This window comes from Vespa mandarinia, chromosome 17 (assembly GCF_050613455.1).
Source record: "Vespa mandarinia isolate Hongniang chromosome 17, ASM5061345v1, whole genome shotgun sequence".
NCBI classification, from domain to species: Eukaryota; Metazoa; Arthropoda; class Insecta; order Hymenoptera; family Vespidae; genus Vespa; species Vespa mandarinia.
The window spans coordinates 3300001-3327500 of NC_140826.1; the positions used below are offsets into that span (position 1 = coordinate 3300001).

Here is a 27500-nt window from a genome sequence, read left to right on the forward strand (position 1 = left end):
AGAAGAAATATAATTGAAAAGCCTCTATAGAATGTGTTATATAATAAAATGTGAATTATGCGTATGGAGAACGTCATAGTGAGTTGCAAGGTTAATCGATAAAAAAGAGTAGTATTTGGAGTCCCAAAAAAAAAAAAAAAAAAAAAAAAGAAAAGAAAAGAAGGATTGAGAGAGAGAGAGAGAGAAGTTTAAAAAGAGACGAACTCAATCTATATGCTAATATAACTTCCATTTTTTATTCTCGAGTATGACCAATTGATGGAACGTAACAAACATAACTCTTCTAACGTTATCAATTCTATTTTATATTATTATTATTATTATTATTACTATTATTAGTGTTTTTCTTTGAGAAACGAACAGTTCGGTTTTGTCATTAAAATGAATAAATTCGACATTAATGGGGTCCAATTGAAAAAGGAAAAGAAAGGAAGAGAAGAGAAGAAAAAAAAAAGAAAGAGGAAGAGACAATTAAACAAAATAAAATAAAATAAAATAAAATAAAATAAAATAAAATAAAATAAAATAAAATAAAATAAAATAAAATAAAATAAAATAAGATAAAATAAAAATGTTGGATAGCAGCCAAGAAGAAGTTAGGATCCGTGTTCGAAAATATTTCAAGTGGGTTTGGCGTGCGTCGTTCGCCATGGCCTAAGTCGAACTTTTAACGTGCCGGTGGGTGGTTGGAGAACCGAAAAGAGAAAAGAAAGGGGTTAAGGGGGAGGGGGAGAGCAAAAGAGAGAGAGAGAGAGAGAGAGAGAGAGACTTCTCTCAACTCTCTACTCTCTTCCACCAACCTCTTTTTGGGATATCCATCCCCCCCCTGTAATCGAAAGAGAAACTCTCCTTTGACTCGTTTCTAACAACTAAGTCTGGACTCTCTCTCTCTTTCTCTCTCTCTCTCTCTCTCCTCTTTCTCTTTCTCTCTTCCTCTCTTTTTCGGTCCATAGATTATATCCTCGCATTTTGCTCTAGGCAACGAACCGAATACCATCATCGTTGTGCTGCTCCCACCAATTAACTCCGTGCACCAATTATCCTACCGAAAATGAAAATTATAGGGAACATTCCTTCCTATCTAACGTTTGCCGCCAAGAGCCACGAAATACTCTTCGCCGTTTTCGAATTTGTATTATCGTTTTTTCCCTTTTTTTTGTTGTTTTTTTTTTTTTTTTTTTTTTTTAAATTGTGCTCTCTTTTCTTTTCTCCTTTTTCTTTTTTCTTCTCTCCTTTACCCTTTTTTTATCATTCTTCTTTTCTTTCATTCTTTCATTCTTTTTTTTTCTTTGGCTTTTTTTTTTTTTTTTTTTTTTTTTTTAACACTATCGCGTTTCTTCATTATTTTATTTTTATTTTTATTTTATTTATTTGTAATAGCAGTGTAATGTATTTGCGAAGAGAGAAATTTGCAGATAAACAATTTCAATAATTAATTTACATTATTGTCAATTAAATAGATTCTAATATGTCTAGAAAAAGAATTTCGATAATATATATTATATTATTAAATATTAATTTATAAATCGATCAATCAATCAATTAATCATCGTCGTCGTTGTCGTTGTTTGTTTATCAATATTATTAAAGCATAAACAATGATAAGACATTGTTTAAATTCGAGCCGATAGATGGAGATGTCCGTAAAAAAAAACGCAGCGGTAAAAATATTACGGTGGCACGAGCCTCGTTCTGTGAGTCACTCACTTTTTCGCTGTTACAAAGTCCCCCCCTTCTTCTCTTTCTCTCTTTCTCTCTCTCTCTCTCTCTCTTTTTGTTTGCTCGCTCGCGAGAAACTCGCCAAGGAAAAGAGAGAGAGAGAGAGAGAGAGAGAGAGAGAGAAAAGAAACGGTCGAGCTATATATCGAGGTCGTGCCTATCTTACTAATGTCCGCCCACGAACGCACGAAAGGATTTTTAAGTTCCCTTTTGCGCCAGAGCGTAAACTTTGCAAACGGTCCTTGGCAACGTTTCACCATAAGGTTACGAGCCCACGTGTGTCTTGATATTTTTTGTGCAGATATATTATATTCGACAGACAGACAGACAGACAGACAGACAAACAGACAGACAGACAGATAGTTTCGTACGATCGATTCGTTTTATATTCAATCGAATGAATAAATAAATAAATAAATAAATAAATAAATAAATAAAGCGTTCGATTGATCGATCAACAATTTTTTTATAACAATAAAATCCAATTTTTTCTTTTTCTTTTTTTTTCTTTTTTTTTTTATAAGAAGTATTAACAGTATATCACGGAATGAAGAGATGAAGAAACTTTTTCAATTCAAAATGGCTGAGCGTCGATCGCGTCTGACGAATATAATCGTCGAATTAAAAAGAAAAGGAAAAAAGAAATTTACGCACATGAGAAAAAAAATGTGTGTGTCTGTGTGTGTGTGTGTGTGTGTGAGAGAGAGAGAGAAAGAGAAAGAGAAAATATCGTTGGATAGTGGAAAATAGAATGAGATAAGAGAAAAGAAAATCCAAGTGTGACGACGTAAGCCCTTTTGGATGGATCGAGATATAGGAATAAGATAGAAAAAAAGAAAGAAAGAAAGAAAAAATATAACAACAAATAGGAAAAAGAAAAGGAAAGATCAAAAAAGAAAGAGCAAAAAGAAAAAAATGGTTGGCTTGGCGAGAATGAAAAAACCGTCAAGTGGAATCAGGGGGATTAAAAGAAAGAAGAATCAAGCGAGATAGAGATACATAGACAAAGACAGACATAGAGAGAGAGAGAGAGAGAGAAAAAAAAAGAGAGAAGGAGTGAGATTGAAAAAGGGATAAAAAAGGATGGAAACCCTTTAACGATAACTCTACGAGACAAGGTGCGGAGAAACCGCAAGGCGAAAGACCGTGGTAAAACTGAAGTTTGCGGCGAGACGTAAGCCGCAGGCTAAAAATTCAACGTCACTTCTTTTTCTTTTAGCTTTTCTTCTTTTGCTTTTTCTTTTTCTCTTACTTCTTTTTTTGTTTTTTTTTCTCCTTACTCCTTCTTTCTTTTTTTACTTTTTGTTAATTTTCTTTCTTTCCTTCTTCTTTTTTTTTTTTCTTTTTTTCTTTTTTTTTCGTTTCTCTTTCTCTACTCCCCTTTATCCACCATAATCTCGTTCTTATTCTTATTTTAGATTTATTCTCATGACTTTATATCTTTTTTTTTTTTTTTATTTGACACACTTTTTAGATTTTTTTTTTAATTCCATTTATCACTGATAAATCTAACCTTCGAATTATTCTTTTTTGCCTATTTTTTCTTTCTTTCTCTCTCTTCTTTTTTTTTTGTATGTGTATTTTTCTTTTCCTTTTTTTTTTATCTCCTCGATGAACGAACTTACGTGCATCAACGTTGCATGTAAAATAATGCTAAAAGTTTTATTGAAAATGGTCACAATGTGTGTGTGTGTATGTGTGTTCTTAGATTTTATTTGTTTGACAATTATACAATAATTGCAGTTCTATTAGAATAATAATCGTAAATTCTTGAATAATAATTTTTCAAATTTTTTTTCTATATATATATATATATTTTTTTTTATTAATATTATGATAATAACAGAATTGAAGCAAAAGTAATTATTTTGGATCGATCTAATATTTTCGTTTATTCTTATCGTTATTTTTATCTTTTTATAATTCTATTTTTTTTCTCTTTTTTTAATCATTTCGCAGGTATCAATTCTTTCTGCAAGTGAAACAGGACATTCTCCAGGGAAGATTACCTGTATCCTTCGATCTGGCAGCCGAATTAGGGGCATACGTCGTACAATGTAAGTGGATTGTATTATAAAATTCGATATATGATATATGAACAAAATGTCTGAACGCTTTTTATATATAAAAATGAACCAATAGAATTATATTGTTAATGTTAAAGATTTGTTTCCATTAAAATGTATTAATTAATTACGTGAGAATAATACGAGGGATATTTTTATTCCATAAAAAATGTCTCTCCTCTTTTCTCTCGCGAAGTAAAAATTGTATGAAGAAATTCTTTTCTCTTGACGTTTTAAGGAAGATTGGATTGATATCACGAGATATACTCCCACGCGAACAGGATTTACATCAGCCAATGTAAAAATTACATTTTAGTCTCCCTCTCAACGTTCTTTGTCTCTTTTTCTTCTTTTTCTTTTTTTTTTTTTTTTATCTCTTTCTCTCTTTTTCTCTCTACAAAACTCTCCTGATGTAATCGAGAAATGAACAAAAATAAAATATTTTAATCGAAGACATACATATGTAAATATATAGTTGCAATAATAGTTTAATAATAATAGATTTCGTTTGAAATTCGCGCGTTAAATATTTACCGGAAGCGGCCATATTTGTGAAGGAAAAAAAAAAAAAGAACAAAACAACAAATAATTTCAAATCATCTGTACACGTACATTGACATTATTTATTAAATTCACGATTTATTTCGAATATATTAAGATACATTTTCTTTTTTTAATTTGTGTACGACGATATTTAAAAAAAAAAAAAAATAAAAAAATAAAAAAGAACGTGGAATTATACTTTCCTTAAAAAAAAAAAAAAAAAAAGAAAAAAAAAAGAAAAAAAGAAATGAACAAATAAAAAGAAAGGAAAAAAAAAATAGAAATATCTTAGAAATAATTTCACGAAAGAATTGAAGAAGTAATTGCGCGTTATTTAAAAAGTTCAGCTACCGCGCGTTGGTGGACGATTCAGAGGTTAGGTTGGCAAGTCGTCCACGCGCGCATTAGTTATCTCCCGCGAGATTCAAAGTCATGCAAATAGAGAAAGGGAGTCTGTGAGGCAGAGATATATGTACCATGGTCTCTTTTCTTTCTCTCTCTCTCCCTCTCTCTCTATCTATCTATCTGTCTGTCTTTCTCTTACATTCGCTTACTCTCTGTTTGCGTCTCACGGAACTTGAAAAGAAACGAAATGAAAGAGCTTTTCTTCGGCTACTCTCCGAATACGTTTGACAACGGAAGACGGAAGAGAGAAGACGTGCGTCTTGCAGCTGATGGTAAGAAAGATCTACGAGGAAGAAGAAAAAGAAGCTGAAGAAGCTTTTTTCTTTTCTTTTTTTCTTTTTTTTTTTTTTTAAATAGAAGAAGGGATAAGTCTGTCTTCGTCTTTCCTATGACGTTGAAATGAAAAAAAAACTCCTTCTCATGTATCACTATTTCTATTTGATATACCAATGAAAATGTCTGGGGATTTTAAACTAAGAACGTGATCTTGTCTGAAAGATTTACCTTGAGAAGACTGGAAAAAATTAAATGATTCTCTCGAATTTAAAAGAAACATAAATTTAAATATCAACAATAGAAAACTTTTTGAATTTTACGTAGATAATAAATATATGTTCAATATTTAATTTATCCAAAAATTAAATCTACAAATGATATTTTCTTCCTATTTGAAATAAATCATATCTCAATGACTTTTTAATCTGCTTTAATAATATTCAAATAAAATGAAGGAAAAAAAAAAAACAAAGATGTCAAATTTTAAAAAGATCTGTGTACATTAACAATAAAAAAAAAAAAAAATAAGACAATTTAGACTCTTCACAATACCAAAAAATTCTACTTAACATATCAAAATGTGATTTGGTCTTTTTTTTTTTTTTCCTAATTTAAACAAAATCTTATCCAAAAGATTGACCCTGATAATATTCTTAAAAAGAAAAAAAGAAAAAAAAACAAAACAAAAAAAAAGAAAGAAAAGAAAAACCATAATAAAAAAAAAAAAAAAAAAAGAAAAAACAAAAGATCTCCAACTAAGGTGTGTAAATTAACAACATCAACAACAATAACCATAATAACGACCATATAACAACAACAACAACAACAATAACAACAAAGAAGAAAGAAGTATCTAAAGCGTGAGAAATATCAAGTTCCTTGATATTAAAGGAAGAAAGAAACGTTGTAATGGTTGGATGTAAATTAGAAGAAGAAAAGAGAGAAAGAGAAAAAGAGAGAGAGAGAGAGAGAGAGAGAGAGAGAGAGAGAGAGAGAGAAGGAAAGAAAGAAAGAAAAAAGAAAAGAAAAAAAAAAAGAAAAGAAAAAGGTATGACCGGGCGTTATTAGGTAAAGAAAAATTATGTTAGGTGGTAGCGAGGATAATCGGTTCGTCTTGACGATGGAAGGTTACGATGGTATGAAGGGTATGAAGGTAGGATGTCCGGTAATTATACAAACGAACGAGCTTACAAGAGAAGACGACGGTGACGACAAGTAAGAAGGTGCAACAAACTATTTTCTTCTCTTTTTCTTCTTATTCTGTGAAGTTAGAGGAAGATGATGATGATGATGATGATGATGATGATGATGATGATGAAGAAGAAGAAAAAGAAGAAGAAGAAGAGTTCAACCACAAAGAGAAAATAAACTGTGTTGGTTCTCTCTCGCGCTAGTCGGAGCCGATATTCATCAAAGTCAGTGATTCAATTAACGGAGTTGAGGTATGATCTCTCCTCAGGAGGCTGGATATAACCAAGAAGAGGAATCTTGGAAACGAGAAAGAGAAAGATAGGGAGAGAGAGGGAGAGAGAAGGAGAAAGAAAGAGATGAAAAGATGTTAAACTACGTAGACGAAAGAAGGATGGACGATACTCTCGACGTTTCAAATTCCGGATGATGTACTTAAACTTGACGTGCGAACGAGCCCTCGTTAACATCCTTTTCATCCACTATCTTTATTTTTATTTATTTATTCATTCATTCATTCATTTATTTATTTATTTATTTATTGATTGATTGATTGATTTATTTATTGATTTATTTTTTTCTAATCTAACTTCATATAGGATAACTTTCAATAGGATTATTATTATTATTATTATTATTATTATTATTATTATTATTATTATTATTATTATTATTATTATTAATATTATTATTATAAATTATCATAATCTTTTTAATAAGAAAAAAAGTAAGATTTTTTTTTCTTCTATGTATATCCTTTCAATTATTTTGATAGAATTCTTTTCTTTTTCTTTCTTTCCCTTATTTTAATTAAATGTTATGATATTGTTATTAATCATAGTTATGTTCTATCGATTACTATAATATAATTTTTATCTTCTTTCTTTCTTCTTCTTCTTCTTCTTCTTTTTTTTTTGTTTTTTATCTTTCTTCTCTCCCTTTCTCTTTAACTATTAATCAGATTTACATTTGATATATCCCTCGATTGAGAGATCAAAAATTCAACAGGAAAGTTTAATTGATTTTAAGAAATTAATTATAAACTTTTAAAGAAAATTTTCTTCGATCTTTCTCAAAGAATTTCCTTTTAGTAATATTTACGCTATCATAGGACGTTTTAATCATTATTCGAATCAATTAGAATTAGAATTCTCGACCAAATGAGAAATAAATTTTAAATTGAATTATTTACCTATTGTTTAATTCTTTATTAACTGTTTTTTTTCTTCTTCTCATATTTTTAGCGGAATTGGGTGATTACGATCCAAGAAGGCATTCCTTAGGCTACGTTACAGAATTTCGTTTCCTTGCGAATCAAACGGCCGAGTTGGAGAATCGAATAGTTGAACTTCACAAGACGCTCGTGTAAGTTTTTAATCGATCATTAATTAATTAATTAATTATTTAATTAATTAATTAATTTATTTATTTATTTTCTTTCTTCTTCTTCTATTTGTTAAATTTTAATCAGATCTTTTTCTCACACCTTTTACTTTTCAGTGGACAATTGCCGGCAGCTGCAGAACTGAATTATCTCGATAAAGTAAAGTGGCTCGAGATGTACGGAGTTGATTTGCATCCAGTATTGGTTTGTATATTTTGCATCTCATTTCATATCTTTGTACACTCATTGGCAAAAGTTAAACAAGATTTATCTAGAATTTATTATCCAGAAGAAAACATACAAAGGTATATTTTATTTTATCTTTACTAAGATAAATCATTTGTTTCTTTTCCTTTTTTTTTTTTTTTTTTTTTTTTTTTTTAAAGAAAATATCAATGAATATCTTTAATTTGTTATATAGAACAAGAAAATATTTCAAGGTTCTTTTTGGAAAATCATTTACTTTTACTTTAACTCTTGTCAGTAAGTGTATACTACTAAGATGAGGAAAAAGGAAGAAGGAGGAGGGTGGTGGTGGTGGGGAGAAAGAGAGAGAGAGAGAGAGAAGCACGATGTTAAACTCCTGATAATACCAGTGAAAGACCATAATTTTCATCCTTTAGGGTGAGGATAGCGTTGAGTATTTTCTGGGCCTGACGCCAAGCGGTATAATACTCTTGCGCAACAAGACCAAAGTGGGCAATTACTACTGGCCCAGAATCAATAAAATCTACTACAAAGTAAGTATATCGTTGTTTCTTATTTTCTCTTTAAGATGTTATACTCTATAAGTAACGTCGTTCTTGGTAAGATAGAGGAAGAGGATTGAAGAGGGAGGAGATTGGAAAATAAGTAGAGTAAAGTTATCATCATAAAGTGTGTTGAGAAGAATATGATGTTTACTTTTTTTTTCTTTTTTCTTTTTTAATGAAGTAAGGAAAATAGCACAAAACTAGTTTCTTTTTTTCTTTTATATTTATATATATATATATGTATGTATGTATGTATGTATGTATGTATGTATGTATGTATGTATATATATATATATGTATGTGAGTGTGTGTATATATATTTCAGGGTAGATATTTTATGTTGAGGGTCAGCGAAAAGAATTCCGAAGAGAGGACCCATGGTTTTAAGACACCATCTAAAGGAGCTTGTCGACATCTATGGAAATGTTGTTTAGAACATCAAGCATTCTTTCGACTAATGGCAACCGGTCCACCACCACTTAGTCCATATTCACGTTTTCGTTCGTACAGTCCACCAAGTGGTACTGAAAAACATGCTACTTCGATAAGAAGAAATCCACCACCTGCCTTTCAAAGGACACCTAGTCGAAGAGCACAAAGACGAGTAGTTGAGGGACAAGAAATGGTTGGTCCATTTGTCGAAGGCCCAACGACAATTGGTCCTAATCCATGTAACAATCAAGTTAATGCTAATGTACTGTGCAATGCTCAAAATACAAGACAAGTTAGTAGTAGCTCAAGTCCAAGGAGTATTAGAAGTGCTCCTTGGACTCAGAGTCAACCTCGTGGGCTTTACACGTCGTCTAGTCCTCGGTCGGTTCGTTCAGCAGGAACTGCACCGGCGGTAAGTTAAGGAAAAAGAAAAGAATAGAAAAAAAAAAAATAATAATAATAATAAAGAAAAATAGAAAATAATCCAATCGTCATACAATTGTCGTCCATAATCAATCGATGTTTTAAATATGCTTTTAACAGGGATAATTGACATTATTTTTTTTTCTATTTTTTCTTTGTAGCTCTTGAGCAGACTCCAACGTAGGAGCAGCTCCGTTGAGAGCCAAAGTTCTGGGGACAGTCATAGTCGTGGTGGTCATCGTAGAAGAAGTCATAGTCATAGCCATCGGAGACATAGTAGACATTCCGATTGCGAATCAGAACTTTCCAGAGGATCGGATACACGATCAGGACATCGAAAACATCGTAGAAAGCATAGAAGTTCACGTTCTTCTAGGTATTTATTAACGTCCCTCCTTCGAATCATATTTTCATAATATATACATATAATGGACAAGATCGAAATTATAATATGTTAATAGAATTTTCTTTGTCGAAGTGAGAATTACGTTGATCTCAAAGGAAAAAAAAAAAAGGAAATAATAGTTGATATATATATATATATCGTATATTCTCACGATAGTGGGATAAATAAAGTGTGTTAGAAGTGGTAATTATTTTAATGATGAAGGACGTGGTGGGAACAAATCCCTTTTAGATTTTCATAGATAAAAGAACTAATGATATAAATATATACAAGTTTCCTTTGAGGAAAAAAAAAAAAAAGAAAAAAGAAAATGGGGAAAGGAAAAAAGAAATGAAAAAAGGAATAATGTACAAAAATATTAACTATCGAATTAAAAAGAAATTAATTATTTCCTTTATTCCCCCCTTAGACACGAGTTGGTAGATTCCGAACCTCAATGGAGGGAAGCGCAAAGGCGTAAAGGTGAAGGCGTACAAAGAGCCATCGTGAGTATATAAATTCAATTTGATTTTATATATATATATATATATGGAAAAAAAAAAATCAACAAATGATTATTATTCCTTCTTCTTTTTTTTTTTTTTTTTTTTTTTACATAGGTAAGCCATACAGAGCCTAGAAGAAGGCATAGAAGTAGACATCGGAGTCCTTCTCAGAAGCAACCATTACCGGATGAGCTTAGAAAGTATGTTACTATCATTTTTTTTTTTTTTTTTTTTTTTTTTTTTTTTTTTTTACCATAAAAAAAATATCGATATTAAATTAAATTGGATATATATTTATATTAGATTGGAAACTATGAAACGAGCGTTGAATGAAAATAAATAACTAAACAAAAACGCCCGTTTCATAGTTTCCAACCTAATTATATATATATATTCATTTATCGAGCCCGATGTTAAATCTCTATTATATTATACGTTGATCATAATAATGATATTACTCAAGAAAGTTTCTTATCTACAGAGTCGAGTTAGTCTATTCTTTTTTTTTTTCTTTTTTTTTTCTTTACCCTTCTCTTTTTCTTCTTCCTTTGGTTTGTTTCTATTGCAATAAAGATGCACATTTTCCAGACATTTGGAGTTTGGCCTAGTCGATACCACTGGAATGAGCGAACAGCAACGTCGAGAGATTCCTTATACGGTGGTACAATCGCAATCTGTACAGCAATGTCCCCTACAATCTAGCAATTCTCGTTTGGACGATGCAGAAACGTCGTCCCTACCTAGGTACGATGATCTCAAGACGGCCTGCAACCTCCACGGCCATCCTCCACAAACGGAGGATGAAACGGGATCCGTAGTCATTGTTTAGATTACCTTAGATTATTACCCCCAATGCATGGTCTTATACTTTTTCTTTTTTTTTTTTTTTTTTTTTTTTTTTTTTTTTTTTTTATTTAATTTAATTTAATTTAATTTTTTTTCTTTATTTTCTTTTTTTTTTTTTTCCTTTTTTGATTTGATTTGATTTGATTCAATTTAATTTAATTTTATTATTAATTTTTAATTTTAATGTTTATTTATTTAGAGAGCATGCGTACATTATTATTCTAATTTAAGCATGCCCGCCCTTTTTATTATTTATTCGAAGCATGACAAATCCATTAATAAATCTGTGAAATTAACAGCTTGTCGCACCTGTGTGTATTTTTATTTCCTAGCTGGCACCCCTTGTGACGCTTATATATCTACCGCATTTCTATTATTGAATAATGGGATTTGTACGGCGTCAAGTTTGTTTTTGTTGTCTCTTATATCAAAAGTTGTGCGGTATATATTCCACGCAACTCATCTGTATGTTGTATGTTGTATGTGTGTGTGTGTTTATTATTTTTTAATTAGAGTTCTTTTTTGTTTGTTTGTTTTTTTTTCCTTTTCTTTTCTTTTGGTTTTGTTTTATTATTGCCTGTTTATATGTGGTGTGTGTGTGTGTGTGTGTATCATTACTATTTGTTCTTGATTGTGTTGTATGTGTGTGTATATATATTTAAATGAAATTAGGCTAAATAATGATTTGGGGATTTTATGATTTCTTACATACAATTAGGTTCTTTTTTTTTTTTTTTTTTAATCCCTGTTTATGGTCTGGCATTGGTATGGAGAATTTTTATTAAAAAAAAAAAAAAAAAAAAAAAAAAAAAAAAACCGATAAGGCGTAGAAATATTTGCGTATGTGTTGTATTTTTTTTGTTTTGTTTTACAAAATAATATATTAAGGAATGCGTTATCCCATTTGTAGAAAGAGGTGTGTCCTTTATATTGATTTATCAGGATTTATTAAAAGAAAAAAAAAAGAGAGAGAGAAAAAGAAAAAAAAAGAGTATTGCGTCCTAAAAGAATTAGTAAGCCAAAATTTGTCAAGGATTAACTTTCAGAACAATCGGATCGCTCGGGAAAAGAGACAGAAGAGTGATTCAACATATTCGCGATGGAAGTTATAATTTCCCTACAACAAGATCCAGTCAAATTGAGACAAAGTATCCAGACGCTATAAGGAACGATTATAATACAAGGAGGGACTTTTATTATACCCGTAACAACAGAATATTAATAGGCAGTAATGTGGACAGTGGGCTCGGGGAAAGTACACCACAGGAGTTTTCAAGTTGCTGCTCAAGCTCTGCCGACAGCACTAAGCCCACTCGTGTAGTACGTATTTCTCTCTTAAAGCTTGACTTTTTAATTTCTTTTATTTTTCTTTTGTCATTTTGTATTTTTTTTTGTTTTGTTTTTATATATATATATATATATATATATGTACGTACACATAATACACACACACACATACATATATATATATAACAATTTTTGTTTCTTATACCTAATGATTATATATCTTCATCGTTATATGACCCATTGTGTTTTGCAAATAACGTGTGAAAGTTTTGTTAATATCTCTTTCAAATATAATTAATAAGGTATAGGGATAAAGAAGTACGAAAAAAATGTTTCAAGTTTCTTTTGCTTTCTTGCGTAATTTCTAATGCATTATAAAAATGGGCAGCACTCTTTTGCGCTTCACTGTAGATAGTTTCGGGCTTTATCGCTTTTAAAAAGGGTGACACATTTATATATATATTATATTATATATATCCGATAGTATACTAAATTTAATTATAATAAATTAATTAATATATGCACTCTTATGCACATCAGGGAATATTTTAGTTATTACTCACGGTTTCGGTGGTAAAAAAAAAAAAAAAAAAAAAATAGAAAAAAGAAAAAAAAAAAGAAAAACACATTTTCTCTAGCTTCGCTACTTATTTTTCATTATAATCATCCCATAATGTTAATACTAATATTACTACGTAGACGTTCAGATATTTCATCTTTATACCTTTTGTAGTAGATATAGTAAAATAGTTTTCTTTGGTATAGACGCAATTGCAATTAGGGGGAGAGGTGCACTACGAACTATCTTCGAATCAAGACATCTACCCTCCTGTTGACACTACTCTGGATGCTGTTCTTCAGCCAATTATATCGTAAGTGCTTGCTTCATGCTTACTCTCTTGTCTGAATTTAGCTTTATTAATAATCTATTGCATTGTGTACTGTGAATGTAATTAAATTAGTTAGTTATCTATTAAAGAAAATAAAAAAGAAAAAAAATATATATGTATATGTATATTTATATGTATGTACGTATATTTGCATATAGTATTTATCTTTCTCTCATTTTTTTTTCTTTTTTTTTTTCCTTCTTTCTTTCTTTCTTTCTTTCTTTCTTTTTCTTTTGCAGAACCTTGACAAGGAGGCAAAGGAGCCACCAGAAATGAGCATGAAGCTTTAATTAAAATTCTCAAGCCGAAGTTTATGCACATATTGTATATTTAAGAAAATTTTTATACCTCATGAAATTAAATATCTTTATAATCGTTAGGTAACAGTCAACTGAATCTTTATAATATATATATATATATATATATATATATATATATATATATATATATATATATATATATGACACATAAAAAGTTCGCTAAACTCATGAATGCACTGTGTGTTTACATATTATTTATATTATTTAAAATGATATTCTTATTATTATTATAATAACCTTCCTCTTTCACTCTTCAACTGTCTTTCGATGCCATATGCCTCATAAGATTTCCTATAAATTTTTCCATTTTCTTCAAATCTTGTGCTATTTCTGTCTTATATTGTAGACACTGAAATCAAGAGAAGCTCTCCGATAGTTTATGAATATTTTAAAAATATAAACTATTTAAATAAATTTATTAAGAGCGATTACTTACTGTACAATTGTCTGTAAGTTTCAGCCATAAAACACCTTTATTATGGCAATATTTCATTGAATATCTGGCCTAAGATAGAGATGAATAATAATGATAATAATAATAATTAATAATAATAATAATAATAATAATAATAATAATAATAATAATAATAATAATAATAAATAATAATAATAATAATAATAATAATAATAATATACGCTATAATCTGATATTTGAATTATTCTGAAAATATAATTAACTAAAAATCCATTATATACCAATCGATCAAAAACCATGCATGAATATGTATACTTAAACGCAAATCGTGCAATGATTATTGTTAATAATTGAAATGTATCTCTTGTGTCTGAATGTATTCTTCTTGTTATATTAAATCTTACAACAAAACTTTGTTAAGATGAATTTAACGAAAAATTAAATACCTTAAAGCATAATAAGTGGCACAGTAGGTTAAATATTCACAATTATTATGCTAAAATTATCACCGTTAAATCTTCGAATTTTTATTTTCATAAAAAAAAAAAAGAAAAAAATCGCGAAAATAATTTAATATAAAAGTTATAAAAAATAATTTATAGGGAAAAATTTTTATTTTATAGATATTAACATACATACTTTCATTGGATTTTGAAGATATAACCTCTCCGCACCCTTTTCAAATTCCTCCCACGAATTTAAGTATGTCATTGTTATCACAGATATTTAATTATACTTTTTTTTCTATCATTAATCGTACACAAATACTTTTCAATTAGATATATATATATACGTATATTTTCAATGAATATCGTCCGATTAAATTAATGACTCACATAATTTAACGAAACACATTTGAGTACAAACGAAGACTAAATCTTTCGAACATATTCCAAAGAGGAGGTTAACGTAGATGACAACTGGCGCCGCCTAGTGTTTGTCGTAGATCAATAAATTTTCTTGATGAATTACTTTTTCGAATAATAATAAGAGGAATGAAATGAAAAATAATAGAATTCTTTTTTATCAGTAATTAATCTTTTCATTTATATAATTAATTAAAAATTTTGTTGGTGTTTGTTATAAAGAAATGGTGGGGAATTAGAAAATGGCGGGAAAAGATGCGGAAGAGAGATAAGATTGAAACTATATTATTGGCTCACCCCCACCCAAACTATTTCAATAGTGACGATATTTACAATAATGGCGTCTTTTCAATGCATTTATGAATGCACCATAAAAGCGTTAACCAATGAAAAGCCATAAAATCTTGAAGAATTTATTTCTGTATGCACGCTTCCCTACATAATGGTGTTTGACTTTTGAAAGATTGTTTACAAGCAAATCTTAGTGCATAACAATAGTTGATAAATTTTACGATCTATCGTGGCGTTGACGTATGAGGTTTTTTGAAAACTCTTTCAAAATGAATATACCTAAATTTTTTTCTTAATTATAAACTGTGCGCGTTAGTTAAGACAATTTCTCTTTGACCCACTTGTTGCGTTTAGGTTATGGTCGTATAAACAAAAATATGTTGTATATAAATGTCTGGGTTGTGTAATAAATCTGTGAGAATTAGAAGGTAGGAATGGAGGGACCAGGTATAAGCCTATTTCAAGGTTCTGAAAGTTTACAATTAAATACAAGTAAACAAAGATTAGAGGAAGATGAAGAACAAGAGGATCTTAAACGACGCAACGAAGAGGTAGAAACTTATAAAAATAATATAAGCTATTGATTATAATAGTTAATATGATTTATCTTATGATTATAAATGAATTTATAATGTGATCTCATTGGAATTTCAATTTTAAGTCCATATTGTTTTATTTTTAGATTAATGATTTGTTGACAAATGCATTCGATGATTTAGAAAATGATGACGATGAGGACGACGACGACGACGATGACGACGACGACGACAACGATATCAGTTCTGCTAATAGTAGCCATTATCAGCGCAGTGCCAAAGAAAATGAACATACCAATATCACTAAACAGAGATTACCTTTCAAAACTCAAACATCTGCACAATTATGTAATGATTATGGAGCTTATGACCATGTAGATAATTCAGTGAATTATAATCATGATACAATGAAGAATTATAGGACAGAATCTGATATTCCATTAAGTACATTTGATGTTCAAAGAGATGTTAGTTTGTATGGGCAAACACTAACACCGCATAAAAATAAAAAACCTATAGAGGCGCATAATTTAACTATGGAAACTTCCTACGAATTGGCAAGACTTCCAAATTCTAGTTCCTGCCCTAGAGATTTGGAATGTCACGCTGAGGATGGTTATACGTTTAATGAAAATTATCTTTATAATTACGAGACACCAGCTAATCATTATAACAATCATGAAAAACATTATGCAAATAATGGTTATATAGAAAATTATGGTAACAATGTACAATGTAAACAGATCCATGAGTTTGGCGGTGGTGATAATATTACGTCCGAAGAAATGAATCATTGCTTTAAAATAAGTCCAAATGGAAAAATGTTGGATGAAAATACGATATATAAAACTACCGAGTATAGCAGTAAAGAACAACTCGAAGTTTTATATACTATAAGGATGAAAGAAATAAAACGACTGACGGAGGATTTGCAAAAGTTACAACATCAGAAAGAAACTGAAATGGACCAATTTAGTCGAAAGATAGTCTTGTTGCAGGCAGAAGTCGAACGATCCAACATATCCAGGAATCAAGCACAGCATGCTCTCAGTAAGAATTATTATTTGGATTAACCATGGATATTTCCATTGATTATGTTTTATTATTTATTTTTAACATTGTATTCTGCATTTGGTGTGTGCGATGCTTCATTCGTTAAAAAAAAAAAAAAAAAAAAAAAATAATGATAAGCATCATGTGTATGTATTTGTATGCATTAAGGAAACAAAATCTGTCATTGCAAGGGAAATTATTAACAAATTTTTTTTTTCATTTTCCAGTTGACGCCAAGGCAGAAATTATAGATCTTCAAGGACAAATGGCATCGTTAAAAGAAAAGAATGCCGTTTTAGAAACGACAAATCAAAATGTAAGAAGAAATATTATTTAACTATCGCATATTAATTATAAATCTTTTAAAGATTATTTAATTTTTTCTTTTTTATTTCAGATGACTGAGGAATTAGCCAGTGCAAAGGATTCTGTTGTCGATCTCCAACAAAAAGTTACTGTCTTGGAACGAGTTCATGCATTGCAAACCAGTGATAAAATTAATGAGAAGTTTTTGAAACAAGCTCAAGAGAAACATGCAGTGGAAATAAAAAATATGCAAACTCAAATAGACGTACTTACGGATAAATTGAATACAAAGGTATGTAATATATTAAATGATATATTTACTTTAATATATTTTAGTCATTTTAAATGAAATAAATTAAAAAGGATGTAAATATTATATATTTTGATATAATATTTGCCACAGCCGCTTAGCGAGGATATCAACAATTATGATCTTTGGGCAAGTTTATTATCATTTATAGTATTTCTGTGTTGTAAAACTATTGCAATTTTTCATTCCTTTTTTTCTTTTCTTTCTTTTTTTTTTTTCTTTTTTTCTTTTTCTTCTTTTTCTTTTTCATTTTATTTCAAAAAAATCCATATGATTTCTCGTTACGAGTGCTTGATGTAAAAAAAAAAAAAAAAAAAAAAAAAAAGAATGAAATCGTTTGTTTCAAAATCATTGTGAAAAATCTATTACTTATTATTTAAAATAGGAATCATCGTATACAGCTTTGGAACACAAGTTGGCGGATATTAGAAGAGCTCACGAGGCATTAATATTGGAAAAGGGCGATACCACAAATCGTCTTGCTCAAGCATTAGAAAAAAGTCAAGCTCAGTGTCGTAATCTAATGGCTACGAATAATGATCAACAAATATTACAATTACAAGCTCAAATTAAAATATTATCACAAGAAAAAGAAGATATGTTGAAGAATATTCAAGATTTACAGGTAAAATTATAATTGAAATTATAAATAGGATAGTTATTAATAATATTAAATTCATTAATGTTCATAGAATAAATTAGAAATAGCTAAGAATGAAACAGCGCAATATGATACATTGGCGACAACGTTAGACGAGGAATCAGATTCTATAAGACAAATGAAATTAGGAGATTTTCATAATAGATCCAGGTCAAAACCCTCGGATGATATAACAAATAAATTAAGGGGTGAATTACAAAGGTATATAATTGTTAAATTGAAACATTATTAATTGATATTATTTTATTTATAATATTTCTAATAAAAATTTTCTCATACGTCTCTTTATACGTCTCAGATGTTTAGCTGGACAGACTGTTAAGAGAAAAGAAATAACTCGTTTAGAAAATACTTTATCTCAAAAAGAAAAAGAACTTGCTAAAGCAAACGTAATAACTGATTCGTGTAGACAGGAAACAGCTAGGTATGCTAAACGTGTCAGTGAATTAGAACTGGAATTAAAATTACTTCTTACCGATAAAGCATTAAAAGCGGATGCTCAAATACAGAAATTGTCTGGTCATTTGAATGATGTAAAAAAACAATATGAAATATTGAAAGAAGAAAAATCAAATCTAGAACAAAAGTTAGAAGAGGCAGAAGCAATTAATCAAGAAACATTAAAGAAATTACATCAAGAGAGTACGAGTATACAAGAGAAAGAAGTTATTGAAAAATACAATAAAGAATATTTAGAGATACATGCTAAAGCTGTTGAAAGGGTTAGGGAGGAAGCAAAAATGGATATAGTACAATTAACGTAAGTAGAAAAATAAAATTTTATGAAATTATATCACTGAGATTAAATCCAAATCGTATGATAATTTTTTTACAATTTAATTTTTAGTGTACAGTTAGAACAAACACAAAAAGAATTAGATCATGTTAAGGAATTGTATATAGACGTTTGTGGTACAAAGGAACAATTGATTAATGAACATAAAGAAGAAATAAGAACGTTGAAAGAAAAATATGGTAGCTTAGAGGAATATCAAAGAGATATTGAAAAATTAGAATACGAATTGGAAACGCAAAAAAAATTTATCGACAAGTTGAATAAAGAATGTGAAACTTATAAAAATAAAATAATGGAATTGCAAAAAGATTTGTCGTCGGAGAAACGAAAGAAAGAGGAGTACACGAAAAAAATTCATCAAGAAATTGAAAGAGGTAAAAGATTTTTTATTTAAAATTAATAACATTAATCGATATAAAATATATAATGTATATTATGTTAATATAATGATATTCATAACGTATATTTATAATTATAGCAAAAGATGAAGCATTGAAGGAATTAAGAAATGCGGATCCTAATCAACAAATAAGTATATTATTGCCTGATCATTGTTCTGAACATTTACAACGAATCAGTCAAGTAAGTCTATAATTATTTCTCATATAATATGAATATGTATTAATAAAATTATATGTAATTGTATCTATTGTTTAATTAATAGCTTGAAGATGATAATCTTCAATTGGAAGAGAAATGTCAATTGGCAATAGAGGATCATAAAAAATTATCAGAATATCAAACGGAATTGGACGATACAAGATTAAAGATCGCACAGATGGAAATCTCTCAGGAATCATGGAAAAAGAAATATGATAATACTATTATGGAAAGAAATGAACTTCTTACACGTATATCTTCATTGGATTCTCAGTTATCGGTATTGAATAAAAAATTAAAAAGAGATGATTCGGACGAGGTGAAATTAAAAATAACACGTGTACAAATAGAAAATGAGGGTCTAAAGAGCCGTTGTGAAACATTATTGACCGAAAAGAATATCTTTAGAGATAAAATAACGCAATTGGAATTAGAATTGTCCGAGGGGAAAAAGATTGATCAACAAACTATTGAAAATAGAATGAAAAAGGACGTTACTTTTGTTAATGCTAAGCACGAATTGGAAAAAGAATTATATCAGTATAAAGATTTGGTTAAAAAATTGAGCAATCAATTGGATTGTTTAAAGGGAAAGGAAAAGGAGTGTGATAATTTGCAGAAAAGGATAAAGAGGCTCGAAGAGGATGTACAAGAGAAAGAGAGAAAGATTAGAAAAATAAATGATTTCGATAAGATTACGGAGGAGAGGGATCAACTTTTAGAAAAATTAAATAATCAGGCTATACGCTTTGAGGAATGTCTTAGGAATCAAAGGCAAGTATCTGGAAAATTGAATTTATCACCTCGCACTTTGGAAGAGGAGACGGACTTACAAAAGATAAGAGAAATGGTAATAAAGGAGGTCAGAGAAGAAATGGAACAAAAAGTTACACAAGAACTTCGTGCGATAGGGGAACAATATCGAGAAAAAAATAAAGAATTCGAAGAAAGATATAAAGTGACATTGTTACAGAAGGAACAGGAGGTGAAAAAATTGAAGCACAGTATATCGGAAAAGGAAACAATTTTTTCGTCCTTTAAAATGAGAGAACAATTTGTTAGTAAATTTATTGAAAACAAATTAAAGACGTATCATGAAGAATTGTTAACGAGAAAGTTGAAAATCGAACAATTAGAGGAAAGATTAAAGCAAAATGAAAGTGACATAGAGGATGAAAGAAATCTGATGGCTCAGGTAATGACCACTTGGGTTGCAGAAATCAAAGATATTAAAGCGAAAGATGTAACTATGAAGGATGATATAAAAAATTTAAGAGAAATAGAAGAAACTTTAAGAATAGAAAATAATGCGTTGAAAGAACAAGAGAAAGAAATAAAAAATAATATAGATATGCTAAAGCTTAAATATCAATCAGCAAGGAAATCTGCCATTAATTATAAGGTAAGATATAGTCGAATGAATGATATAAAAAAAAAAAAAATAAAAAAAAAAAAAAAATAAAAAAAGTAATAATTCTACAGATATTATTTGTATCTTTCGTAGGAGCACGCAGAAAAAAAAGAAAAATTCTTTCTAAGCGAATGCAAACGTATAGAAGAAGGATATAAAAAAGCCATGACACAAGTACAAAAAAGACATGACGAAGTTATGAGTAATTATGAGGAAAAAGTAAAAATAAAGATTAAGGAAATCGAGTGTCAACATAGAAAGAGAATAGAACAAATGGAAAACACAAAAATCTAAGTACAAAAATAATTGTTGAAATATGTATTAAATAATACTGATATGCAATATAGCTTTTATATAAGTTAGACAAAAGCGTAGTTAGAAGAGGCTAGACGTTTGTAAATTATAGCACTTTATTATATAACACTATTAGAAAAGAATTTTTATTTTAGCGACTTATAAGTTGAAAATTTATAAGTACAGTTAGATTTAATAGTGTTCCTTTGACGTTTACGCGATTAATACGATAGTAAACTTTAATATCTAATTTTAAAAGAAAACTTTAAAGTACAACTTTCCGGATGCTCATCAGAGTACTAATTATATATTACTAAAAATTTATATATTAATTAAAACAAGAAAAACATATCTATAAAGAGGAAAAAGCCTTACTTTTATTATTGTTTTTTATGCCATGATTTTATAATAATCTAATTATATATATATATAAGTAGAGAGAAAGAGAGAGAGAGAGAGAGAGAAAGAAAGAAAGAAAGAAAGAAAGAAAGAAAGAAAGAAAGAAAGAGAGGGAGAGAAAGAGAAAAAGATATAGATCCAATATAAAAAATAGGAAAATAGATAAAGTGTTTTCGCAAAGCGTTCTGACATAATATTTTATTCCAAGACTGGATCTTTATTGGATCTTTCTTTTTTTAATAAGTAGGTACAAAGAGTCTTATTAGACTTTAAGGGAAAAAAAGAAAAAAAAAAAATATTAAAATTACTATAAAGTATATATATATATATTAAAAATGCAATTGTAGTCTAATATTAATACTTCCCTGTACAAAGGCAGGGTTATCGAGTATTAACAATCTCAATTAGAATTTTATGTATAAATGCTCAAAAAGAAATTATATTAGCGCATCTTTTTAAAGTTTGTACAAAGAATCATTTACGTTATATAAAGTTATCTTACTGATACATAGTTTTCTCATACTGATCTTTTAAATTTAATGTGCAAGCAAGACAAAACGATTCTTATATTAATAATACATTGAAAATTAGAGAGATAAATTATAATCTTTGTTTAACTGCAATCAAATTGAATTATATATATATATATATATTATGCGCCATATATATATATATATATATACTATATATATATGTATATATATATATATATATATATATATATGTGTGTGTTATGCGCCATGATATAAGATGATTTATAATTATATATGATATAAAATGATATAACTCGTATGAGAAAATTTTCAAATTCATTTTTTGCACTTTTAATTATTAATGTGTGTACACACTTGAAATTTTCCAAGTAGAACAATTTGGGTTAAAACAAAAGCAAAAACAAAAAAACAAAAAAACAAAAAAAAAAAAAGAAATAAAAAGAAAAGAATGCTTTCTCAAAATGAATTTCATCCAACGAGTGATTTATCGTCATAATACGTTCATATAATGACAATGTACTCTAGTGTCTTATTGTTACACACAATTTTTGTAACATTTAAAGCATTTTTATTTATTCAAATAAATATGCCTTAAATTAAATACATTAATAATATGATGCGATAACATTAAATGTGTGCGCACTCACACGTATGTAATATCTATAATATGATAGTATCGAATACTATCATATTATTTTTTTTTTCTTTTTTTTTTTTTCTTCTTCATCAATTCTTAATAATAATCTATTTATAAGATCATCGTAAAAGAGAAAGAAAGAGAGTATTATTAATATTAATTAGTTATATATTTTTGTATATGTAGAGTGAATTAATTTATTTTTTGTAATAAAGATTTTATATCAGCATGAAGTTTATTAAAGAACCTCATTTTAAATATAAATCATCGAGTAAGAGATTAATTTTTTTTTTTTTTTTTTTTTTTTTTTTTTTATTAATAATTAAATAAAATCATATATATTACTTTATATATATATATATATATATATATATATATATATATATATATATATACGAATTATCCTATATCGCGTTTATATGAGAAATGAAAATTTTTGAAAAATCATTTGTGATAATACTAAATTGATAAGAATTCTATTAAATTCATACTTATAATTATCAGTATAAAGTTTAACATCTTTTCATATTTGAAAGATATTTGAAAAAGAATTGAAATATGCAGCCATTCGCACGATAATACTTGCGTTGCATGATTTATCATAAAATTACAATACATCGCAAGTATTAACGATCCAGGTCTCACCACGTGGAGGTTGCTGCATCTGGAGACCCATGGGTTTAACGTTGACTCTTTATTTTAATATTCACATTTGTTAAATAATCTAATTGAATTTTTCAACAAATAAAATTAAATCCACGCTAGGATTTTTAATATCACTAATTAATCTAATCTAATAAAGAGTAAATAAGAATAAATAGGAATGAATTAAATATAGGATTAAATAAAATTATCGTAAGTTAAATTAATTATTAATTATATAAATTAATTAATAATAAATTAATTAATAAATTTAACGCGTTTAGAAAAAGTGAGTGCATTGAGTACCAAAAAAAAAAAAATTAACTCGAAAATCGTTAAAGTTAATGATAAAGATCGTTCATATTTATATCTCATTGGATCAATAAAATTTGAGATAAAAATTTTTAATTATTGAAATTTTATACATTAGGATTATTTTAAGTTTTTCTCACGTTGTTACGAGTTTTTGTATCGTTTAAGCGAATGTATTTATCGTTTAAATATTAATTCACTTTAGACCTCGTCGATTATACGTTCGTATATAATTGAAAAAAATATCATATCTCTGAAATTAACAAACGATTGAAGAGAGAATTCTTTTCAAAGGAATCAGATTGAAAAGAAATCATTTTTTGATTGGATTTTTTTTTTTGTTTTTTCAAAGATAATGAAATTTTATCAAATGTTCGATAAGGATTATCTTCTTGTTTGAATCTTCATTTTCAAAATGAAATCTTGTTAATAAAAATCGATCAAAGATTAATTATATTTGAACACGTTGCTACTGTAAATCAGTGGTTTTTTTTTCTTAACACACACACACACACACACGCGTGTACTCGTTTAATTTTTATATATTTTTAATAACAAACATTTAATGGATCTCTCACTTTTTTATTTTTCTGACAAATCGATTTTATTATTCCACAACGTATGTTACACTTCGTACAATTTTATTTGATTACTCTTTCGTATGTCATAGAACATATATATATATATATATAATATCATTCAAATGATAGTTCTTTAAAACTGATCAATTTTTTTTTTTTTTTTTTTCATTAAAATTTTTCTCTTTCCATTATTGTGCAGTAATATAATATTAAATTCATAACGGTACTGTACAATATTCGATCATTTTATATTTATTCTCCTGTCGGCAGTTAATCTACTATATAATTATCTTTACACCGTATCAATCGGTAATACGGCCGATCATTAAGAGACATAATATATATATATATATTTATATATAATATAACTATATTTTAATACGTGAATTTATAGATTAATTACATCGTAGATTAGAGAAATAAAGAGATCAAACTGTTCAAATATTACAATTCATTCATTGTTAATTTGATATGTGTAGTTAATCCTATATCACGTACGCGTTCCTATTTATTCCACTTTTTCTTCTTTTTTCTTTTTCTTATTTTTTCTTCCTTTTTTTTCTTTTTTCTTTTTTTTTTTTTTCTTTAAGTCCTTTCTTTATCATTAACAAATACACATTCGAGTAAACGACGTCTAACGAAAAAGTGAAGTTCATTAACATTTTTTTTGTTTCTTTTTTTTTTTTTGTTTCTTTTTTTTTTTATATATATATATTTCTTTTTTCGAAGCACTGTACACTGAATGTCTATTATATAATCCAACATTAATTACAGGCATCTATGTATGCATTTACGTCTGTATGTATGTATGTATATATATGTATTCATTTGTGTGTACGTAACGAAATGGAAATATATATATATATGTATGTATGTATGTATGTATGTATGTATATATGTATGCATATATAGATATACAGATTGAGAAAATTGTCACTTCAGTGATTATCGTGGTGATGCATCATCAGGTACAATTTATATGAGGATTACAATTATTTTTATTTGCGTTCAAGAGTTAATCCGATTAAATACGATCGATTCGTAATCGTAATATGCAATTATATAACATTCGAAGTTTCTTTAAGTTAACAAGAAAAAATTGACTGAATAAAATACACTCACGTGAATAGAGGTGAGAGAAAAAAGGAAAGAAATGAAAAAATGGAAGAAGAAAATGGAAAGGAATTTTTTTTTTCTTTTTTCTTTTTTTCTTTTTTTTTTTTTCTTATATCTACTTTCTTTTCTTCTCTCTCTCTCTCTCTCTCTTTAATTCTTTTATACGTGTTCTTTCATCATACGATAAATATATATTATGTATTTATTTATTTATTTATTTATTTATTTATTTATTTATTCCTTTTTTTTTTAAATAATAAATATATCACTATATATCTCGGAGTACAGTTACGATTAAACGAGATCGAGAAACTCGTTCGATATTAAAATATCGATACGAGGATCACGTGATACGGCCATTTTTTTTCTCTACTAACCTGTGGTTAAGTAGTACTTATATGTATGTATATATATATACGTCATTTTTGATTTCTTTTTATCTCCCTTTGTATTATTATTAAGTTGTATGTATAACCATATATATACATATATATATATATATATTTATATATATATATATATATCGGAATAAATAAATCGACGATTGGTCCACTTACTTGTAATTCTTTTTTTTTTTTAGGGGGAAGGGGGATTTTTATTTCTTCTTTTTTTTTTGTATATTCTTCTCTCTGGAATTATTTTTCCTTCGTCGTTATTATTCCGATCTTCTTTCTTTCGTTTTTTGTTTTTCTTCTTTTTCTATTTCTTTTTTCTTTAAAACGTGATACGCCATGATCGATATATTTCTTTTTACCTTTCTTTTTCTCCATTGTATTCGCGTAAAACTTTCCTTTGTTTTCTCCGTCCCCCCTCTGCCCGCCACGCCACCATGAAATATTTGCAATAATAATTATATCGTATATAGATATAACGCGTTTGTTATAATGTATTCGATCGATAATAATTGTCTATTATTATTATTATTATTATACTCGCATAAATTAAGAGATACTGTTTTTTTCTTTTTTTTTCACTTGACAATTTCAACGATTAACCATTAACACCTCTTCTTTATATTCTTTCATTTCTTTGTTTTATCATTTGTTTCTTCTCTTTAGACACACTTAAATCCAGAGATTATTTTTAATGGGAGATCCTCGCTTTTTTCCTTTCTTTTATCCTTTTCTTTTTTTTTTCTCTATTTTTCTTTATCAAAGGCCATACTCTCGTTTTCTAAATCATCAACTTATTAACTTATTAACGTATCGAATAATTCAGGAAACGCGTCGTGTGCGACATATTTTCATTTAATTTAGGGGTTAAATCGAGATCGTTTCTCATTGGTCGGTCGTTCGATAATACAAAATCAAGATGATAATCGCGCGAATTTTCAAACACGTACTTATATATAGCATACATTATTTAAAATCCATTAACTGTTTTCATATATAAATTAGAAAGATATTAATAGAAATATAATAAATTCATTGAAAGATTCGAAAAATAAATATCGATATAGATCTAAATCAGGGAAATTCAGTGCGGCATACTTTCTATATTTTAAGAATTAGATCGAAATCGTTTCTCATTGGTCGGTCGCTTGATAATATAAATCAAGATGGCGATCGCGCGAATTTTCAAATATATATGTACTTACATATAATGTACATTATTAAATATTCATTAATAATTAAACGATCGACTGTTCTTATATATTAGTTAAAAATACATATAGTTAAGAAGAAGAGGAAATAAAAGAAAAAGATAATAAATTCATTGAAATATTAGAAAGATATACGATAGAGATGTAGAATTATTTTGATGATACAAAGTTTTGTTATGCAAATCAAAAATAAAGAAACGTAAAACATGAATTTGTAAAAGATTTTTCGATTTAATTTTTGAAATAAATAAACATATAAAAAATATGAAGCGAGAAATGCACTCGCGAAGAGTGAATGAAGGATATGAAAGGATATGAAAGAATATGAGAAAAGAAAGAAAAGGAAAGAAAAAGAAAAAAAAAAAGAAAGAAAAGAAAATGAAAAAGAAATGAAATTAAATTGAACGAGAGTTGTTGATTGCTTCTACTACTTTTTTCTTCTTCTTTGATAGTTCTTCAGGTGGAAGCCCTTCACTGCTACAACCCATTCTGCAAATCTCAAATGTAATTCGTTCTGGCGGTACAACAGAGAAACTTGAAACCACAGCGACAGTAGGAGGATTGTCGCGATCTGTTGCTAGTATTCCATCGATTCACTTTTCGTCCGCCATTATTACGAGTTACGCGATTTCCGGCTTCCTGTAGGGCCACACATTTTTCTGCAAAAAGAAAAAAAAAAAAGAAAAAAAAAGAAAAAAAAACAAAACAACAACAACAACAATGAGAACGATAAATTAAGAAAGAGAGAAAGATAA

The 27500-nt window shown here is 28.2% G+C and overlaps 4 protein-coding genes across 10 annotated transcripts in view; 2 read left to right on the top strand and 2 right to left on the bottom strand.

Moving 5' to 3' along the window:
- The window catches only part of LOC118443512 (band 4.1-like protein 4), a 45401-nt gene extending 31889 nt beyond the window's left edge, over positions 1-13512 (top strand). The window contains exons 4-15 of one of the 4 annotated variants that reach the window (XM_035870605.2): positions 3679-3776; positions 7442-7562; positions 7698-7785; positions 8205-8321; positions 8659-9177; positions 9350-9564; positions 10004-10079; positions 10194-10279; positions 10653-10823; positions 11972-12245; positions 12978-13084; positions 13342-13511. In XM_035870605.2, the coding sequence (XP_035726498.1) occupies positions 3679-3776; positions 7442-7562; positions 7698-7785; positions 8205-8321; positions 8659-9177; positions 9350-9564; positions 10004-10079; positions 10194-10279; positions 10653-10823; positions 11972-12245; positions 12978-13084; positions 13342-13378 (1909 nt within the window). In that variant the 3' untranslated portion in view covers positions 13379-13511. Of the gene's footprint in view, positions 1-3678; positions 3777-7441; positions 7563-7697; positions 7786-8204; positions 8322-8658; positions 9178-9349; positions 9565-10003; positions 10080-10193; positions 10280-10652; positions 10948-11971; positions 12246-12977; positions 13085-13341 lie in introns of those variants that run through there. The other 3 variants (XM_035870606.2, XM_085662310.1, XM_035870607.2) reach the window with 3 other exon arrangements.
- On the bottom strand, positions 12391-14745 carry Srp9 (signal recognition particle 9). Of its 2 annotated transcripts, XM_035870609.2 has the most exons (4): positions 14477-14745; positions 13859-13927; positions 13660-13771; positions 12391-13153 (listed from the first exon to the last, which is right to left on the bottom strand). In XM_035870609.2, exons 1-3 carry the CDS (start codon positions 14546-14548, stop codon positions 13676-13678), a joined length of 237 nt encoding a protein of 78 aa, XP_035726502.1. In that variant the 5' UTR covers positions 14549-14745; the 3' UTR covers positions 12391-13153; positions 13660-13675. The 2 variants fall into 2 exon arrangements, with proteins under 2 accessions (XP_035726502.1, XP_035726501.1); XM_035870608.2 differs by lacking the exon at positions 12391-13153 and having other exon boundaries at positions 13550-13771; positions 14477-14744.
- Positions 14746-15138: 393 nt separating this feature from the next.
- LOC118443453 (uncharacterized) lies at positions 15139-21696 on the top strand. The gene is made up of 11 exons (XM_035870466.2): positions 15139-15545; positions 15677-16580; positions 16811-16899; positions 16981-17181; positions 17585-17824; positions 17892-18061; positions 18159-18620; positions 18708-19030; positions 19135-19238; positions 19321-20658; positions 20761-21696. The coding sequence occupies exons 1-11, from the start codon at positions 15429-15431 to the stop codon at positions 20959-20961; spliced, it is 4149 nt and encodes a 1382-aa protein (XP_035726359.1). The 5' UTR covers positions 15139-15428; the 3' UTR covers positions 20962-21696.
- A 2884-nt stretch (positions 21697-24580) lies between these two features.
- The window catches only part of dcma (syntaxin-like domain-containing protein decima), a 32343-nt gene continuing 29423 nt past the window's right edge, over positions 24581-27500 (bottom strand). For all 3 annotated transcript variants that reach the window (XM_035870346.2, XM_035870344.2, XM_035870342.2), the window contains one exon: positions 24581-27404. In XM_035870346.2, coding sequence (XP_035726239.1) covers positions 27244-27404 — 161 coding nt within the window. In that variant the 3' untranslated portion in view covers positions 24581-27243. The remainder of the gene's footprint in view (positions 27405-27500) is intronic.